Source organism: Papaver somniferum, chromosome 4 (assembly GCF_003573695.1).
Source record: "Papaver somniferum cultivar HN1 chromosome 4, ASM357369v1, whole genome shotgun sequence".
Lineage (NCBI taxonomy): Eukaryota > Viridiplantae > Streptophyta > Magnoliopsida > Ranunculales > Papaveraceae > Papaver > Papaver somniferum.
The window spans coordinates 93991968-94013749 of NC_039361.1; the positions used below are offsets into that span (position 1 = coordinate 93991968).

The 21782-nt window shown below is 36.4% G+C and overlaps 1 protein-coding gene across 1 annotated transcript; it reads right to left on the minus strand.

The window, feature by feature from the left end:
• Window positions 1-20664: 20664 nt before the first annotated feature.
• Window positions 20665-21576, minus strand: LOC113272832. The gene has a single exon (XM_026522627.1). The coding sequence runs from the start codon at window positions 21574-21576 to the stop codon at window positions 20665-20667; it is 912 nt and encodes a 303-aa protein (XP_026378412.1).
• Window positions 21577-21782: the final 206 nt, after the last annotated feature.

Sequence of the window (21782 nt, forward strand, 5' to 3'; positions counted from 1 at the left end):
CTTCTGATGCATCTGCTCTTCCAGAAGATACTTCTTATGATGGTACTGAGGTGATAAATACATCTAATGGTGGAGGTATGTCTATAAATCACAAAGGTCGGTCTCGAGGATTGTTAATGATCATTCTTCATGCTAAATGATATACTTCTAGTACCTCATGCATCTCATAATCAGTTACCAGCTCACAAGTTCACATCTGACAATAATTGCTCTTTAACTCTTGACTCTCATGGTTTTTCTGTGAAGGATCAGATTTCTGGGAAGATTCTCTTCCAAGGTCCAAATAAAAATGGACTGTGGAGGTACTATACAAGTTTTGAATGCATATTTTGTATAATGATGAAATATCTGGAAGTCTGCTAGCAAGCACCAATGATGTTTTGAAGTCTCAACAGAGTGAGTTTTAGATACAGAAGAAGATACTTAGTCATTCAGTATAAATTATAAAATATATAAAACATTGAAAGATCGGCCAGACGAGGCTCTGATATTGCCAATATATATTTATGCTTTAAAGAGGTTACATGATCAATTGGAGACTCCTGTAACAATGGTTTTATTTCAATTCTCTCACTGGATGTAAAATATGAATTTTATACTTCTAGTGCGATTCAAAGACGCATAAAGTCCCCATGTTTCTATAATTGAGTAGAAGAGATTTGTCAATTTTAGCCTTCGTCAAAAATCCACCATCAACAACAGTTCAAAATAGTAATCGGGAAACTTCTCTCCAGGCTAAGTACTTAAAAAAAAAAAAAGTCATCTTCTTCATACTCCTAAGAAAGGAGATTCCAACTTGGCTTTGGAAGAACATTAGTAGTGACATTAAATTAATAAAAAGCTTGGTTGTTAGTCCTCATGGGAGGGTAAACAGAATATTGCTTTCCAAACAGGCTGCTAATATTATAGCAAAGCGTTCTTTGCAATCTGATTCAAGTTTGGAATCTTCTCCCAGCAAGTCTATTGAGGAATCTCCGAGCCGTGACACTAACATGGAAATTCAAGCGGGGTTGGTTGATACTGTTTTTGATAAGAATAATATTTTGTCTAAGGAAGAATTAGAGGTGGCAAGCAATATTCAGTTGGAAGATGTGCGTGCTCAGTTCATTAGAAGTCCAGCTTTTAGACAAGAATATTTCAAAGAAAAGAGGGAGCAAATGGAAAGAATGAATTCAAAGAAAAAATCTCCTAGTAAGTTGTCTCGTATTAAGCTTGTTCCTGGTAACTCCACTGAGGATGAAGACGGAGAGTTTTATGTGGATGAAGATGAAGATATCTTGGGTAATTATGCTTTTTATACGGATATTATGGATGAAATTTTTTCTAAGAGCAAATTGTATAGAGTTGGTAGCAGCAGAAGTAAATTGAAAGGAGTTGGCTATAGATATAGGTAGCTTCTTTTAATTTTCTTTTTTGTGGTTATTACTTTTGTTATTTCTTAAAAGTTATTTAGACCCCTTTGGTTTATGGGGGTAGGGAGTTTTGTGCTCCAAATTTGTAATTCTTGTAATTACGTTTTTTTGTTATAATAAACTTTGGACTTAACAAAAAAAAGAGGGTAAACAGATTCTAATCTAGAACGATAAATGGCTACCTGAACCTGATCACCCTCGTATTCCTGCATCCACTGCCACTAACCATGAAGAGCCTAGTTAAAGATTTGGGGTATGAGGAAAGTTTAGGACGTGTATAATAGGAGTTGTTCGTTTCAATGAAACCTAAACTTATTTGTGATTCATGGATAATTCTGAACAGCATACATACGTGTATACCTTGTTTAAAGATATGAATTCGGCACAGAAAATCCGGCCCACATATATAATAAATTAATATGTAGTTATAATTTTAAAAGATCAATTTTTGTATATATACGGTGTTAGAGCATAGCTCTGTTGAACCCACCAAGCGTTGGTATGTCAAGTTTGGTTGTCATATTTTAGTGAACCAAAACTCATTTAAAGAGTAGCTTGATTATTTACTAGAGTCAACTTCGTATAGGTTAGCTAGAAAGTTACTAGGATATGAGACTTAAAAGTATTACATGAAGACTTGAAGAATGTGAAGAAGTAAAGAGATACATCGACGACATCATCCTTCCTCTTGAGGTTAGTAATATCTGACTTGAACTGTTTCATGCCTAACGTATCTTTCAATTCGTGCATATTGAAAACATAACTGCAAAGTTGTGAATTATTATACTCTAGTTAGACATAGTATTAAGGAATTACAATACAAAGTATAGCGTCTATCTTTTGAACTTCGTATATAAGACATCGACATAATCGTATGAATGCTATTATGATTATGTATGGGTATGGGTGAAGATTTCGTCCTAGGAAACAATGTTTTACATTCGTTTAAAGGAAGTACAATTCATAAACTTGTTGTGTGAATCGAAAGGGAAATAGCTAGGCTTATTGGTATTGTTGTTCATTGCAAATCTTTGGATTACCAATATGTGTGTTTAGTATAAACGCTCATAACTTGTTTATGTATCTTGGTAAAACTATTCACAATGCCTGACTTTTGTATTGGTATGACTTTTATTAGTGAAACCAATCTTAAGTAATCACCTGAGATGGTATGATCGATATTTTGTAATTGTTATGACCATTTTTTTTGTTAAGTCCAAAGTTTATTATAACAAAAAAACGTAATTACAAGAATTACAAATTTGGAGCACAAAACTCCCTACCCCCATAAAGCAAAGGGGTCTAAATAACTTTTAAGAAATAACAAAAGTAATAACCACAAAAAATAAAATTAAAAGAAGCTACCTATATCTATAGCCAACTCCTTTTAATTTACTTCTGCTGCTACCAACTCTATACGATTTGCTCTTAGAAAAACTTTCATCCATAATATCTGTATCAAAATCATAATTACCCAAGATATCTTCATCTTCATCCACATAAAACTCTCCGTTTTCATCCTCAGTGGCAAAGTTACCAGGAACAAGCTTAATAGGAGACAACTTACTAGGAGATTTTTTCTTTGAATTCATTCTTTCCATTTGTAATTGTTATGACCAACTCTAGACATTGGGGAACCGATCCTAGTAAGAGGTGCAACCGATCACAAGTATGTGGAATCGATCCTTGTAAAAGGTACAACAAGTCTTAGTAATTGGTAACCGATCCTATGACTTGTGCAACCGATCACAAGTAAAATACCATAATTATGTGATAACCGATACTAGTACCTAGTCAATCAATTTTTGGAAAGCTAGTGTGACCGTTTTTTTTTTTTTTTTGATAAGTCAAGAAATTATATTGATAAAAAAGTTATTTACAAGATTTATATAGGAGAAAAGAGATCAATGTGACCCCAAAAATTCCTAAAACCTATTTAAAACGATAATAAATTACATTTGGGAGTTCAATTGAACTTAAGAAAACTGGGCGACCTTCAAAATAAATACCAACCCCATCCTCTAATAAACAACCACGCTTTGCCATGGTATCAGCTGCAAAATTTGCCTCTCTAAAGGAATGTTCAAAATGAATTGAACCATATAAACCTTTAACTTCCATCCATCTTTGCCTAGCAAACCAAGGAACGTTATCTTCTTCCAAAGCCTTCAACACACTTGTAGAATCTGATCTAATAACAATGCAATCATATCCCCACTGAACTGCCCACTCCACACCCACAATAATACCATACAATTCAGCCAAATAATTAGAAGTAACTCCCAAGCCAATACACATAGCACCAACCACTTCACAATTTGCATTCCTTGCAACAACACCAGCTCCCGCCACCCCTGGATTACCTCTTGAGGCGCCATCCGTGCACAAAAGAAATTCATTAGCATTAGGAGGAAACCAAAAACACTCCTTAGGATCATTAAACTTCACCTTTCAATGCTGAACTCGAAAAAACTCCAGAATTCTCAAGTCTTCCAAAGAATTATGCATAAAACTCTTCATTCGAACTGAATATTCTTGCATCAAATTAAAAACACGTTTTTGAAATAAAGACCAACAAGGATTCTTCTTTTCATACACTTTTTTGTTTCTAGTGAACCATAATTCTGGACGCACAACCAAATTCACTACCAACCACAAATCCTTAACAATACCACTATGATTTTTTGCCTCTTGGTAAGAAGTAATAATATCATAATGAGGTTTAATTTTGAAAATACCTTCAATCCACTCCCAAGCTCTTTGCGCAAAATTACAGCTCCAAAGAACATGTTGGAGAGACTCCTCCTCAATCTGACACACACTACATTTAGATGCAAGTTGAAATTTGAATCTGCTGCGTACCTTATCAAGATTTGCACACGCACCACGAATAAACTTCCAGTTCTGAGCCGCCAATGAAGGATGCACCACCCTATTCCATAACAGCCATGCCTCCCTCAAAATAGGATATTTCTTCCTAATCAATTCCCTGCTACTGGACGAAAATATACCTTGTAAATCAGGCATCCAAATACGCCTATCCACTCCCATATGAATTTTTGGTAAATCTGTTGCACCACACCAGCACTTAAAGGAGCTGCAAATGAACTCCTTGAATCTGCCAATCACCTTGCACAATAATATCACAACACGAGCTGATCTGTCTAAATCCGTGCGATTTAAAACACTAGCTAAGGTTGTATTTCCATACCAATATCAAAGAATAAAGAAGTATCCCTACCGTCACCAATAAAACACTTCGTGTTATTCACCATCTCCTTATGAACCCAACGAAGACCAGGAAGAATAGAAGATTTCCCCCGCCATCTTAATACGACCATCCCTACAAGTGAATTTGGCTTCCAAAAACCGAGCCCACCTCTTACGAGAAGATTTTATAGACCACCACAATTTCATCAGCAAAGCTTTATTCATAGTCCTTAGGCTAGTGATCCCAAGACCACCTTCCTTTAAAGGACTACAAATCTTATCAAAACCTACTACAAAAGCTCTAGAAAGATTAGAATCACCCGACCACAGAAAATTACGAATCACACGCTCACATTGAAGAGTGAATTTTACCGGCCATTTGTACACAGCCATGTTATGAATGGAATACTCGAAAGAACATTCTTAACAAGCACAACTATCTTGAAAAGATAACATCTTACCTTTCAGAACCGAAAGTTGATCCCTCAACTTATCAACAACGTTGCTGATGTGACTATACTTACCACTCCCGGCATCACCTTAACTCCCAAATACCTATCAGGAAAGTTAGAAATTGCCATACCAAGAAGTGCAATGGTCTGGCGCCTACTCAAAGTCCCACCACCAAAGTAATCTTGCTCTTCTCCCTACAAACCCTCTGACCTGAGGCTTGTTGGTAATTCTCCAAAAGTTTCACCAATTCTTCACACTCTTCATATTTCCCTTGCAAAAAATCATAATATCATCAGCAAAAAATAAATGAGTTGGAGCAATACCCTTACACTTTACCATATAAGACATATCCTTATTCTGAAAGAGTTTAGTGATGTTGCGGCTAAGCACATCCTCAATCAAAACAAAAATAAGAGGAGATAGAGGATCCCCCTGCCGTAAACCCCTATTAATCTTGAAGTAACCCTCCGGACTACCATTAAGAAGAATAGAAATACGCGCCGAATCCAGAATTTTCCAAATCCAAGAGCACCAATCTTCAGAAAAACCATACCTTCTAAAAACTTCAAGAACAAAAGACCAGCTCACGTATCAAAAGCCTGAGAGATATCAAGCTTCAAACCCAAATTACCGTCCTTCCTTTTGATGTGCAATTCATTCACCATCTCAGAAGCTAAACTAATATTCTCATGGATATTCCTTCCCTTCATGAAAGCCACTTGCTCTTCAGACACCAACTTACCCAACACACTACCAAGCCTCGTAGCCAAGATTTTAGTAAAAATCTTAAAAAGAAATTACTTAAACCAATCGGCCTAAAGTTCTTCAAACTAGCAGCTCCCCTAACCTTTGCAAGCAAAAGAATAAGACTAGAATTAACCCCATTAGGAATGGTTTTAGAAGACCAGCAATAAGTAACCGCTAAAATCAGATCCCTATGAATAATCTCCCAACAATGTCTATAAAAACACCCCGAGAAACCATCGGACCAGGCGCACTATCAGCTCCCAAATCAAAAACCGCCTGTTTAATCTCATCACAAGTAGGAATAGCATCCAACATATGCGACTCTTCCACAGTAATAGAATCATGATCATAATCAAAAAGAGTTTCACTTACCTGACTATCCTCACCATTGAATTTAGCCTGATAATAAGAAACCACATGAGCACTAAGATGAACCGGATCGGTAATAGTACTCCCATCTTCAGCAACAAGCTCCGAGATTGTATTAGCACTTCTACGAAATTTAATAGAGTTGTGAAAGAAAGAAGTGTTACTAGAACCCTCCAACAACCACTTATTTCTAGATTTTTGCTTTAACATTATATTCTGCTGCCTTTGAATATCTTGAACCTCAACAAGAGCATCCTTCATATTACTAAGTTTAGAAACATCAAAAGGATCAGCATCTGAATTTCTACTAGCTACTTCAAACTTAAGAGTTGCTTGCTTTAATCTAGGATTGACATTGCCAAAAACATATTGATTCCATACCTTGATATCCTCCTTCAACCGCTTCAATTTGAAAGGAAATATAAAACCATGATTACCATACACCGGCGCCATCCAAGATAACTCCACCATCTTCAAAAAATCCGAATGAGAAAACCACATCTTCTGAATACCTAAAGGAGCACGTCTAGGCCGTGGATCACAAAAAGGAAAACCAATAAGAGTCGAATGATCCTAGTACCCACATGGAGGTAGAACCGAAGCTTTTTTTTGGTAGAACCGTGAAACCAATTAATGGTGATTTGATAGGATAATCAATCACATAGTTCTTGGAAGTCAGATGAACCAATTCTAAACTCGTTTGGAAGTGTGGAAAATCGGTTCCAAGATTGTAAATATGAAAAAAGATTTACAAAGTGATGTCGACATACTTAGAACATGTGCAGTAATTCTTATCTTTTATTGTTCAAAGATATTCCTTAATAACTAAAGGAGAATCCTGGATCGAAATAAATTCAGAATCTTTTAATTAAGGTTTTTAGTTTTTATATGCTTTTAATTTCCAGCAATTAAATGCATATCTTTTGAAAATAAAAATCGGTAATGTGCATTTACTAATTGGAGATTTTCTACTGAGATTTCGGTCAAAATTTGGACAGAGCATTTCCAGGAATTATGAAAACCGATTTTGGCTTTATTGCTTATCTTTGAGAATATTTGGTTTTTGGAAATTCCTTAGTGTCCAAATTTCCTTGGTCTATAAATATTGAAGTTTGCATTTCGAGCAAACTAATCCTTAGAGCCAGCAAAACTACCTAGTTGTGTTGTTACTGGTGGAGCCGTCTATTCAGAGAGGAAAGTACCCTAATTAGGCGAAATCTCTTACAACTGCTAAAATCAGAGCCATGCTAAAACATGATGATGATTCATTCCTGATGATTCATGATGATGATGTTGTTTACGTATTTGGGTTATCAGAATCAATTCTTTGATTCACGATGATTCATTCTTCAGTTTACATTCCTAGTAGCTCAAATCAGAGCCATGCTAAAACAATTTCTTTTGCTGAAAAAGTTAGGGAACGTAAAACCCTAAATCCAACTTCAGTTGATATTTCTTTGTTACCAAACCCTACTCTTGTTGAGGGTGAGCCAGCTCTTGTCATTCCTAATGATTATTATCAGGAAGGGTGTAAGCTATTTCAACATAGCTTCATAGCTAGGCTGGATGCTACAGGTTTAAAGTTTGTGGAGGTTCAACAAATCCTTGAAAATCAATGGAAACTTAAGAATAGGTGTAAGTTTATACCTATGAGCAAAGGATTCTTTGTTATTATGTTATCAGCATAATTGGACAAGGAGAAGATACGTGCTGAAAAGTGGTTTGTCAATCAACAAATTCTGAGATTGATTGATTGGTACCCAGGTTCTTATCCTGATAAACAAAGAACGTCCCATGCAGCTGTTTGGGTACGTTTTCTTGGTCTCCCTATTGAGATATAGACTGAGAGATCATTACTTTATATTGGGAAAATCCTTGGAACACCAATTGTGGTGGATCAAAGAACCCTAAATCTGGAATATGGTCACTTTGCAGCTGTTTTGGTTGATATAGACTTCGCAAAGCATATTCCTGAGCGCATCTCTATCACCGCAGGAGGTAAAAAATTTTGGCAATATGTTGATATGCCAAGTTCACCTAAATTCTGTTTATCTTGCAATATTATTGGGCATGTTGAGGGTGAATGCAAAAAGAAGAATAGCATGAAGACTGCTGGTAAGGAAAAACAGATTGTTCATAAACCTACAATCCAAGTTTGGCAAGCAAAATCAGCTAAAACTGATGAGGAAGAGGAGAAGTATTTGAATCTGGATAATATGGAGGATAATAAGGTTGGTGCTTCAGCTGAGGTTTGTGAAGCTCAGCTTAGGTTGAAAAACTCAATTGCAACCAAGGAAGCGCTTGCTGCACGTACACAATCTGCTCATGCAGACCATGCAAAAGTTACGCAAGTGACATCTAATTCTCAAATTCAGTCCGAGAAGAAGCAAAACTCTGAAGTTCAGTCCGTGTCTGAGTTGGAAACCCAGACAAGAGTCATGAACAAACAAAATTTTGTGGCTAAATCTGTGAGCAAAGATGGGATACAGGACGTGAACAAACCAAAAGCTAAAGAAGATAATGCGCGTACATATTCTATCCATGTAGGCCATGCAGATGCACTTGAAGTTATTAATGAAGCTAATCAGTTGGAAAAGGAGCTTTCTAAATCTGCTGATGAGTTGCGTGAAGCTCAGATGAAGTTTATTCATTGTAAAAATACTATTGCAGCTCAGAAAGATATAGCTTTACGTAAAAATCAGGAAGACATGGTTGCACAGAGTTTTTCTAAAGACGAATGGAATGAAGTGAAAGGAAAGAAATCCCCTAGTAAAGGTACTTATTTCTCGGTTACTCCTTTTGAGAATGATTATACTCCTTTTGTGGATGAGTTGATGCAAACTGAAGTTGTGGTTAAAATTTTTTTTGATGTCCTAGCATCTGAGTTAGGCCTTGATAATGTTATTATTGAGGAGGAGGAGGAACAATTGGAATCTAGTGACTCAAATGTTAGTATGGGCTCTAAATATTGGGGTGAGGTTGATGCTGACATTTTAGCAAGGAAAAAAGCTAGGAAAGTTTCCAAACAGGCTGCTAATATTATAGCAAAGTGTTCATTGCAATCTAATTCAAGTTTGGAATCTTCTCCCAGCAAGTCTATTGAGGAATCTCCGAGCCGTGACACTAACATGGAAATTCAAGCGGGGTTGGTTGATACTGTTTTTGATAAGAATAATATTTTGTCTAAGGAGGAATTAGAGGTGGCAAGCACTATTCAGTTGGAAGATGTGCATGCTCAGTTCATTAGAAGTCCAGCTTTTAGACAAGAATATTTCAAAGAAAAGAGGGAGCAACTGGAAAGAATGAATTCAAATAAAAAATATCCTAGTAAGTTATCTCCTATTAAGCTTGTTCCTGGTAACTTTGCCACTGAGGATGAAGACGGAGAGTTTTATGTGGATGAAGATGAAAATATCTTGGGTAATTATGCTTTTGATACGGATATTATGGATGAAATTTTTTCTAAGAGCAAATCGTATAGAGTTGGTAGCAGCATAAGTAAATTGAAAGGAGTTGGTTATAGATATAGGTAGATTCTTTTAATTTTCATTTTTGTGGTTATTATTTTTGTTATTTCTTATAAGTTATTTAGACCCCTTTGGTTTATGGGGGTAGGGAGTTTTGTGCTCCAAATTTGTAATTCTTGTAATTACGTTTTTTTGTTATAATAAACTTTGGACTTAGCAAAAAAAAAAAAAATCTTACAACTGGTCATTTTAAAGAATTTTTTGGGATTGGGAAGCTCTACGAGTACCGTTGGTGGGAAACTAGATAATTGCAGTTTATTATTAGTTTTCGATTGATTTGATTGACTAACGGTTGTTGAACTTTGATTGCACCTAGTTTGTTTATGCTTGAGAATCTTATTTTTTGATATAAGATTCACTCAAACTAGATCGAAATATCGACGGGGATCTTTAGAACTATTTGTAGATCTAAAGACGTCTTGTGATAATCCATCATTAACAGACTCAGTTCTGTGTGTGATTGGTCACAAGAGATTCAAGTTGTTTGTGTGCAGGTGTTTATTGAAGATCTAAGAAGATTTGAAGAAAAGAAGATTTCTTGTTTGAGTTCATAATCTTTGGTGTGCACAAAACTTGATCGGCTGGGGATCCAACTTTACTCGGTTTATCTTTGTGATAACCTTGATTGATTTTTTGAGTAGATCGGCCTCAATACATTTCTTTGTGATTAATAATATTGATTGCGTAGTCTAAACAATTACTTTGGTAGTTGTTAGATAGATTGATCTAAGAACCTGACAAAGGAGTTTATTGGGATAAACAGAAGAGCCTTTTGTCAAACTCATATCACGTTGTTTGAAAAGAGTTGTTACCGAACAGATTTGTTTTTCCTTTAATAATCAGGTCGTGAATAATTCTCAAGGCTTGATTACTAAATCAGGGTCATCGAAAGAGAATTGGACAAAAGTAAAGGGTAAGAGCTCCCCAAACAAAGGTACTCCGTTTAAATTTAAATCTTTTGAAACTCCTTTTGTGGATGCGCTTTTTCAAACAGAATTAGTGGTGAATAACAAATATGGTGCCCTGGCATCTGAGTTAGGCCTTGCTAATGATTCTAGTAAGGCTTTGGTGGAGGAGGAACAAGATGATTTTAGTGACTCGGATAATAGTATGGGTTCAAAAGATTGGGGTGAAGTTGATGCAGATATTCTAACAAGGAAGCAAGCTAGAAAAGTGGCCAAGCAAGCTGCGAAAATCATAGCTACGAATTCTAGGTCCAATGAAGAAAATCATAGCCTAATCGAGTTGGACGAATGTGTTTTTGATATGAATAATATTTTGACAAATGAGGAACTAGAGGAGGCAAGCGCCATTCAGATTGATGAAGTGCGTGCTAATTTCATTAGAGATTCAGCCTTTAGAAAAGAGTATTTCAAGGAAAAAAAGGAGCAAATGGATAGAATGTCAACTAAGAAGAAAGCACAATCTCCTATTAAGCTTGTTCCGGGTGGTAATTATGCTTCAGATGAAAATGGAGAGGATTATGACTATGATGAAACCTATGATGATTATGAAGATGTTTACAAGGAGTCTTATGGAGACTATGATTTGACTCAAATTATTGCTGGTCTCATTCCCAAGAAGAAGAAATTTAGAGTTAGAAATAAGGGACGAAAACGTTTTTAATTTTCTAGTTTTCTTCTTTTTGTATGTTTTTTCGTGTTTAGGAGCTTATTTTATGAGTTTTTAGAGTTTTTTGCCCCTTTGGTTTATGGGGGTGGGGAGGCCTAGAGCCTCCAATTTTGTAATTCTTGTAATTATGTTTTTTTGCTTTAATAAACCATTTTTACCTAGCAAAAAAAAAATTGTTGTTCCTTTACTGTTTGGAATACGAACCAAAGGAATTGTTCCAAGTGCGTGACTTATTACAAGTTGGAGGCGCAGGGATACTTATGAAACTAGGTGAACTATAGGTTTAGTTGCTTGGTCTCAACTATACGAAGTTGGTTTAGATTTTGTATAGCGGCTTAATTATGAGAGTATTCAATTCTGGACAAGGTCCCAGGGTTTTTCTGCATTGCGGTTTCCTCGTTAAAAAAATCTTGTTGTGTCTTTTACTTTTCTATTTCCGCAATTATAGTTTTTTTTATTATAATTAGAAGTAAAATACACAAACGTTAATTCCTATTTACTTGATAGCAATCTTATTGTGTTTAGTTAAGTCCGAACCTATTATCAAGTAATCATACTTCGTTGTTGTATTGTATCGATCTTGTATCCATAGTCAATCACACAAGTTATCTTGTTGTCGTATTGTCTCGATCTCGTATCCATAGACGATCACACGAAGTGTGAACCGAATATTTTGTCTCAACTCAGTCCATAGACAATCACTTTCGGAGAAAGGACTTATAGGTGGAAAAGTTTTAGATTGAGGTATATTTGGGTACCCTCGTCTTTTCAATTGGTATCAGAGCAGGCAAACACGAAAATATCTAACAATATGTGTTTGGTGCGATCCGACCTATAAGAAATTGAATCTAATGGTTGATTCAGTTAACGTAATGGCATGATTTGACTACTTCAAAAACTCGTGGTGGAAGACGCGAATGAAGTATGTAATACTCTTATTCCTAAATGTATTAGGAAATTGGAATTATGTCTATGTATGTCTTGAGGGACTTACATAATCAGCTGGATATCATAGTATTGTATATCATTACCCTGGATACTAACATGTTTAGTAACAATGATACAATGGTCTACGAGACAGGTTGTATCTCGAAAATGCATAAGATTCCTCTCAGAATTTTTTTATTATATAAACCATGCCTACTGTGTTCTTGAAAAATCTGGAATCTTAAATATATTTTGGATATCCTTTCAAAGTATATATATGTACATTTTCAGATCTAAGACTGTCAATGTATCGCTACCTAGGATGTGATTTTGGAAACCTTGTAACCTTACAAGGAATGATTTTTCAGTTAATAATTCTATTAACAATGGATTGCTTCATACACCTCACAACTGTTTTAATGAAGCAAGTGATCTTTTGAAATATTACAGGATTTATGATTCTAATGGTAAACAAATACCATATTATGTTCAAATTTATCTTTGCATACTCTAATAAAAAATTCTTGAGTGATTTTTTTTTTTTTGTTAAGTCAAAAAATTATATTGATAAAAAAGATATTTACAAGATAGAAATAGGAGAAAAGAGATCAGACTGACCCCAAAAACTCCTAAAACCTATTTAAAACGATAATAAATTACATTTGGAGATTCAATTGAACTTAAGAAAACTGGGCGACCTTCAAATTAAATTAAAAACACGTTTTTGAAATAAAGACCAACAAGGATTCTTCTTTTCATACACTTTTTTGTTTCTAGTGAACCATAATTCTGAACGCACAACCAAATTCACTACCAACCACAAATCCTTAACAATACCACTATGATTTTTTTCCTCATGGTAAGAAGTAATAATATCATAATGAGGTTTTATTTTGAAAATACCTTCAATCCACTCCCAATCTTGCCGCGCAAAATTACAGCTCCAAAGAATATGTTGGAGAGACTCCTCCTCAATCTGACACACACTACATTTGGATGCAAGTTGAAATTTGAATCTGCTGCGTACTTTATCAAGAGTTGCACAAGCACCACGAATAAACTTCCAGTTTTGAGCCGCTAATGAAGGATGCACCACCCTCTTCCATAACAGCCTCTCCTCCCTCAAAATAGGATATTTCTTCCTAATCAACTCCCTAGCTGCCCTGACAGAAAATTTACCTTGTAAATCAGGCATCCAAATACGCCTATCCACTCCCATATGTATTTTTGGTAAATCTTGTTGCACCATACCAGCACTTAAAAGGAGATGCAAATGAACTCCTTGAATCTGCCAATCACCTTGCACAATAATATCACAAACACGAGCTGATCTGTCTAAATCCCTGCGATTCAAAACACTAGCTAGGGTTGTATCTCCATACCAAATATCAAAGAATAAAGAAGTATCCCTACCGTCACCAATAAAACACTTCGTGTTATTCACCATCTCCTTATGAACCCAGCAAAGACCAGGAAGAATAGAAGATTTTACCCCCGCCATCTTAATACGTCCATCCCTACAAGTGAATTTTGCTTCCAAAAACCGTGCCCACCTCTTACGAGAAGATTTTATAGACCACCACAATTTCATCAGCAAAGCTTTATTCATAGTCCTTAGGCTAGTGATCCCAAGACCACCTTCCTTTAAAGGACTACAAATCTTATCAAAACCTACTACAAAAGCTCTAGAAAGATTAGAATCACCCGACCATAGAAAATTACGAATCACACGCTCACATTGAAGAGTGAATTTTACCGGACATTTGTACACAGCCATGTTATGAATGGAATAGATCGAAAGAACATTCTTAACAAACACAACTCTATCTTGAAAAGATAACATCTTACCTTTCAGAACCGAAAGTTGATCCCTCAACTTATCAACAACGTTGCTGATGTGACTATAATTTACCACTCCCGGCATCACCTTAACTCCCAAATACCTATCTGGAAAGTTAGAAATTGCCATACCCAAGAATGTAGCAATGGTCTGGCGCCTACTCAAAGTCCCACCACCAAAGTAAATCTTGCTCTTCTCCCTACAAACCCTCTGACCTGAAGCTTGCTGGTAATTCTCCAAAAGTTTCACCAAATTCTTCACACTCTTCATATTTCCCTTGCAAAAAATCATAATATCATCAGCAAAAAATAAATGAGTTGGAGCAATACCCTTACGCTTACCATATAAGACATATCCTTATCTGAAAGAGTTTAGTGATGTTGCGGCTAAGCACATCCTCAATCAAAACAAAAAGAGGAGAAGAGGATCCCCCTGCCGTAAACCCCTATTAATCTTGAAGTAACCCTCCGGACTACCATTAAGAAGAATAGAAATACGCGCCGATTCAGAATTTTCCAAATCCAAGAGCACCAATCTTCAGAAAAACCATACCTTCTAAAAACTTCAAGAACAAAAGACCAGCTCACAGTATCAAAAGCCTGAGAGATATCAAGCTTCAAACCCAAATTACCGTCCTTCCTTTTGATGTGCAATTCATTCACCATCTCAGAAGCTAAACTAATATTCTCATGGATATTCCTTCCCTTCATGAAAGCCACTTGCTCTTCAGACACCAACTTACCCAACACACTACCAAGCCTCGTAGCCAAGATTTTAGTAAAAATCTTAAAAAGAAATTACTTAAACCAATCGGCCTAAAGTTCTTCAAACTAGCAGCTCCCCTAACCTTTGCAAGCAAAAGAATAACTAGAATTAACCCCATTAGGAATGGTTTTAGAAGACCAGCAATAAGTAACCGCTAAAATCAGATCCCTAATAATCTCCCAACAATGTCTATAAAAACACCCCGAGAAACCATCCGGACCAGGCGCACTATCAGCTCCCAAATCAAAAACCGCCTGTTTAATCTCATCACAAGTAGGAATAGCATCCAACATATGCGACTCTTCCACAGTAATAGAATCATGATCATAATCAAAAAGAGTTTCACTTACCTGACTATCCTCACCATTGAATTTAGCCTGATAATAAGAAACCACATGAGCACTAAGATGAACCGGATCGTAATAGTACTCCCATCTTCAGCAACAAGCTCCGAGATTGTATTAGCACTTCTACGAATTTTAATAGAGTTGTGAAAGAAAGAAGTGTTACTAGAACCCTCCAACAACCACTTATTTCTAGATTTTTGCTTTAACATTATATTCTGCTGCCTTTGAATATCTTGAACCTCAACAAGAGCATCCTTCATATTATTAAGTTTAGAAACATCAAAAGGATCCATCTAATTTCTACTAGCTACCTCAAACTTACGAGTTGCTTGCTTTAATCTAGCATTGACATTGCCAAAAAATTGATTCCATAACTTGATAGCCTCCTTCAACCGCTTCAATTTGAAAGGAAAGATAAAACCATGATTACCATACACCGGCGCATCCAAGATAACTCCACCATCTTCAAAAAATCCGGATGGAAAACCACATCTTCTGAATACGAAAAGGAGCACGTCTAGGCCGAGGATCACAAAAAGGAAAACCAATAAGAGTCGAATGGTCAGAAACTTCCCTAGGAAGAGCTTTACACCGCCAATTCGAAAACTTAGACAACCAAGGTTCATTAATAATAGCACGATCCAACTTACTAATAATTCTACCAACACCAGCTGACCATTGGTCCAAGTAAACTTAGACCCCAACGAATCAGCTTCAAACAAGTTATTATCCTCCATCCAATCAGAAAACTCATTAATACAAGAGACGAGTTACCCTACCCTACCTTTTTTTCATCTTGACGAAGAACACAATTGAAATCACCCATAACCAACCAAGGAGTAGTTGCGTCAACACACAAGTTGACTCCAAAGCCTCCTTCGAAAACTTGAATATAACTAGCATGAACAAAAGAGATAAAACCCCCTCAGTTTTAACCGTAATGGCCTGCTAGACATATTAATCACCACCGGCTCCTCAATACAATCATCCCAAAGAATCCACAAATTACCCAAAGAACTAGAAGTAGAATTATGAATTACCTTTTTATTATAACCAGCCAAATTTAACCTTATCATAACATTGTCAGTGTAACGAATCTTAGGCTCAGCAATACAAAGTACAACCGGCTTGAACTCATGCACCAACTTACGTAACTTACTACCCGCTTCCACCTTCGCCACCCCATTAATATTCCAATAGAGAACTCTCATCAGGAAACACTCTTCTTATTTATGAATAGCTTGTGGAATCTTGCTAGGAATCCTACTTTGTAAAACAGGTGAGACACCCTTCTAACTCGGTTTCCCAAAGCATTCACTTCAGAATCCGAATCTGATTTGGAATCATAAAACGTTGTTGAGAAGAACTAGAACTTGTAAGCAAAACCCGCTTGGTTTCCTACTTTTCTTTGGCATATCCACTGGTATTTCCGCCCACTTAACACCCTTAACACCTGATGAAGCTTTCTCAGGCGTCAACTCTTCATCCGAACTACCTCCAGAAGAGTTTTCAGCAGCATCCGAACCCCCTCCCGAAAAGTGTTCAGCATCATCATTATCAACACCCAACTCATCATTCAAGACATTGAACTTATTAGGAGAAACCACAATAGAAGCTTCAGCAACAGCTCTGTAGCTTGAGATATCCTCAATATTATCAACCACCATGTCTTGCAAAGACTTATTACCAGCCTCAACCGGCTAAAAGAAGAACTAGCTCATTCCTGTCACTAGAGTGATTAGTTCTTGCCAATTCACCACTCTTAGTTGACTTAGATGAGGTTGCAATTTCAACCATTGACAACCCTAGCCAAACCCTTTTTCAAAGCTAACGCCTTCTTAGCCTTCTCAAAAGCTTCAGACGCTGCATGAAGATTGGCTTCAGTAGACGAATTCATTCTCCAAAGCAACCGCACTCTCCACCAAACCAGCTTCAACCACCCCATTCCCACAGCTCCACCATGCCCTACAGCAAGAGCATCATCCACATTATCACCAGCACGTTAACAACCTCATTAACCACAACAGCACCACGTTCACACCACCTACAGCAGCGCCAACACCTACAGCACAGCGTTTGTACCCTCACCAGTGGTCATCCTCTCCAGCACCTACCTTACGGTTTCTCCTATTACGCACATTCTGCCACTCCCCTTTCGCATCAGCCTTAGACGATTTCATCATTCTTTGGTTGTCTTCTACATTCATCATTACTATGACCAATTATGCAGCACTTCATACAAATTTAGGTGATTTTGGGATATCCAAGTATTGCCAAAACGTCCTCCCCCCAGCTGTTATCTTAATTCTACTTGGAATATGTTTTGCAAAATCCACATCTACCAAAACTGAGCAAAGTTTCCATACTCCAGATTTAGGGTTCTTTGATCAACCACAATTGGAGTCCCTAAAAATTTTCCCATTGATAACAAGTTCTTCTCAGTCCATAGTTCTGCATGTAAACCAGGAAAGTAAACCCATACGTTTGCATGGGAAGTTTTTTGACGATCAGGATCAAAACCTGGGTACCAATCCATTAACTTGAGTTCATGATGTTGAACAAACCACTTTGTACGTCTGATTCTCTCCTTAGTTTCCTCATCTTGTAGCATAATAACAAAGAAACCTTTTCCCATAGTCATAAACCTAACAGAATTAGGGTTAATCTGCCATTGAGAGATTAAAACTGTTTTAACCTCAAAGAACTTCAGTCCCGTGAATTTTAATCTTGCAATGAAGCTGTGTTGAAAGGGTTTACAACCCTCTTCATAGAAGTCCGCAGGTATAACAAGGGATGGCTCTCCATCAATCAGAGTAGGATTAGGTAAACTAGTAATATCAACTCCTGTTGGCTTTAGGGTTTGTTTTTCCTTTACCTTGTCCGCAAAGGATTGGTGTTGCTGAATCCGTGAAGAACTATGATTATCTTCTACCATATTATCCAAAATGAATGAAACCTACGTGAAAAAAAAAACCTAAACCCTTGTGTTTTCGCCAGAGTTTCTCTCTCCTTTCATGTTTTCGAAAAGAATACACAAAAGTATGTTTTCTAAAAAAAATTCTTGAGTGAATTTCAAATGATGTTATCAAATTCTGGTAATAAAAGAGTAAACAGATGTTTGGACAGAAACATATAATCAATCTGAGATAAAGATCCAGACCATGAAAAACTGTTTTTCCAAAAGAAAGACTTAGATAAAAAATTGGAATTGTATCCCCACAAGCTTCGGTTTCCGGTTTTGGTAGAATTTCCTAAATATAGTTATTTCCGGTTTTTGATATATATTCTTCTTATAAAAGATAACCTCTTGCTATGTTCAAAAACATATCGGGGAAGATTGATCGAAACCGTAACTAGGGTTTTTCATATTTTCGCAAATATGAGAAAAAGGAAATCAAAGGAAGAAAACTCTGAAACAGACAAACTGGTTTTAAATCCATTTATTCCTCCTGGAGATATTGAGAAAATCAAGTATCCTCACTTGATCAAAGATAAACATGATCGTACAATCTTCGTGGATAATACATGCTTTGAAAGATATCAAGCTCTAAAGGGAGTAAGTTTCACTACAGAAAAGAGATTTGATCCAGATGTTTCAGAAACCAATTATGTGAAGTTTTTTCAAAACCGGATCTGGGGAAATATGTTCGGGTTTGAAAAATATTCACATGATATATTAAGAATTTTTTATGTTAATATTAATATTAATCATGAAAATCTTACTTTTAGTACTTTGATTGGAAGTATTGTTCATCATATCGACAGAAAGATGACATCAAAAATCATCAATTACAAAGTGAAAGGAAATCATATGATTACCGATTCTGAAATTGAGCACTTTTTTTTTGCTAGGTCAAAATGATTTATTAAAGCAAAAAAACGTAATTACAAGAATTACAAAATGGGAGGCTCTAGGCCTCCCCATCCCCATAAACCATAGGGGCATAAAACTCCAAAAATTCATAAATAAAGCTCCTAAACACTTTAACAAATAGCATAAAGAAGAACAATAAGAAAATTAAAATCGTTTTCGCCCCTTATTTCCGACTCTAAAATTCTTCTTCTTGGGAACGAGACCAGCAATTATTTGAGTCAAATCATAGTCTCCATAAGTCTCCTTGTATTCATCTTCATAATCAACATAAGGTTCATCATAGTCATAATCCTCTTCATTTTCATCTGAAGCATAATTACCTCCCGGAACAAGCTTAATATGAGATTGAGCTTTCTTCCTAGTTGACATTCTATCCATTTGCTCATTTTTTTCCTTGAAATAGTCTTTTCTAAAGGCTGGATTTCTAATGAAATTATCACGCACTTCATCAGTCTGAATGGTGCTTTCCTCCTCTAGTTCCTCTTTTGTCAAAATATTATTCATATCAAAAACACATTCGTCTAACCCGATTTGGCTAGGAGTTCCTCATTGGACCTAGAATTAGTAGCCATGATTTTGGCAGCTTGCTTGGCCACTTTGCTAGCTTGCTTCCTTGTTAGAATATCTGCATCAACTTCACCCCAATCTTTCGAACCCATACTATTATCTGTGTCACTAGAATCATCTTGTTCATCCTCCACCAAAACCTCACTAGTATCATTAGCAAGGCCTAACTCAGATTCTAGGGCACCATACTTGTTATTCACCACTAATTCTGTTTGAAAAATCTCATCCACAAAAGGAGTTTCAAAAGATTTAAATTTAAAAGGAGTACCTTTGTTTGGGGAGCTCTTACTCTTTACTGTTTTCCAATCATCTTTCGTTGTATCAGACTCCTTACAAACTCACGCATTTTTCTTGGATCCTGTCTTGCCTTCAACGGAAATAACATTCAAACTAGAAACTGAATTATGCACGGTTTTATTTTCCAAAGAAGAGTTTGATTTGGCCACGGACACAGTTTGAACCAATACAACGTTTTTAGCTCCCAAACTGGAGTTTGGGTTGGATACGGACTTATCCATATGACTGTCCGTATTTTGCGTGGACACTGATTTAATCCCAGAAGTTTGCTTGGTCACGGACTCAGAAGTTTCCAAATTAACAGAATTCTTCTTGGTCACGGACTGATGTTGAGTATTCATACCCTGAGAAGTTTGGTTTGACACGGAAGTTAGTTGAACCACAGACTCTTGCTGAGCTTCCAAAGTTTGCACGGACTGAACTCCCAAATTTTGCATGGACTGAGTAGTTTCCAAAGACAGGCCATTAGTCCCGGATTAGAATTGCTTGCTAGACTTCCCTTACGAACTATCTGCATTGCAGAATTTTTACGTATAGCATGATCCTTTTTTGCTGCAATATTGTTTTTACATCTCATCAACTTAATCTTTTCTTCACGATACTCAATAACAGCTTTGTCGAGCTGCTCTTCTAGCTGTTTATCATCAGCATTCTCATGAACAACGTCAAAAATCTCCTTCCCAGATTGCACATTAACTTATGTCATATTCTCATTCCCGGTCTGCAAACTGTCACTTGCTGCAATTCCCAACTCTACAGACTGATAAGCATGATCTGCATGGGAGCCATGCAAATTACCATGCATATTAGTCTTTCCACGCACTTCCCTCCAAGCATACTTTTTATTTGTATTGCTAACCTCTTTACCATCCTTGGATTTTTGAATCTGATTTTTGTGAGACTCAACAGATTTAGAACCTCCCAAAAGCTTGCGAGCAGCAAGACAATTTTCGAACTTATGACCCATAAACTTACAATGTGTGCAAAACTTGATATTCTCCAAATCCTGAACTTCTACATATTTCCAAAACTCATTGCCATTAGCTTTCAAACGAATTCTTTTGGGAATTGGTTTAGCAAAATCAATATCAATAAGCACAACAGCATAGTTCCCAACATCATGATCCAAAGTTTTCTGATCAATAGCAATCGGTCTACCAAGAATTTTAGCAATGGATAATAGAATTATTTTCGTCCATAATTCAATGTATAATCCAGGGAAGCTTACCCAAACAGTAGCACAAGAAGTATTTTGTCTCTCCGGATCAAAATTAGGGTAAAAATTGAAAACCCTAAGTTGTTGATCCTGCACTACCCACGTATCACCATGCCAAACATGTTTTTTATCTTTAGTTGTAGTTAACTTGATGATGAAAAAACCCTTTGTCATTGGTACCAACTTACTCCTCCTATCACCAAGTTTCCATTGCGCTTCTAAAACTTTCTGAACTTCATTAAGTTTTAACCCTTTAAAATTCAATCTCCCAATAAGACTGAATTGAAAAATCTCACGCCCTTCTTGTGTAAGTTCTAAAGGTAAATCCAAGGCTGGTTCCTTTTCATACAAAGATGCATCAGGTAGAGATAGTAAATTAGAATCGTTTAGCATATAGGGTTTTTTTTACCCTTAACCAAATCAGCAAAAGACACGGTTTTATTCTCATTAGGATTCTTAGAAGAATCAGAAGTTTCCCCCGTCTTGAATCACCTAAAAGATGATCCAATATGAAGGAATGGACGTGAGAAATATGAAACCCTAAAAAAATCGCCAAAGAATCTTGGAGAGAAAATTTTGCATCTGCCACCTCTGAAATT

Coding starts and splice junctions, on each gene's coding strand:
- LOC113272832 (XM_026522627.1), bottom strand. CDS start 21,576: ATGCTAAACGATTCTAATTTACTATCTCTACCTGATGCATCTTTGTAT.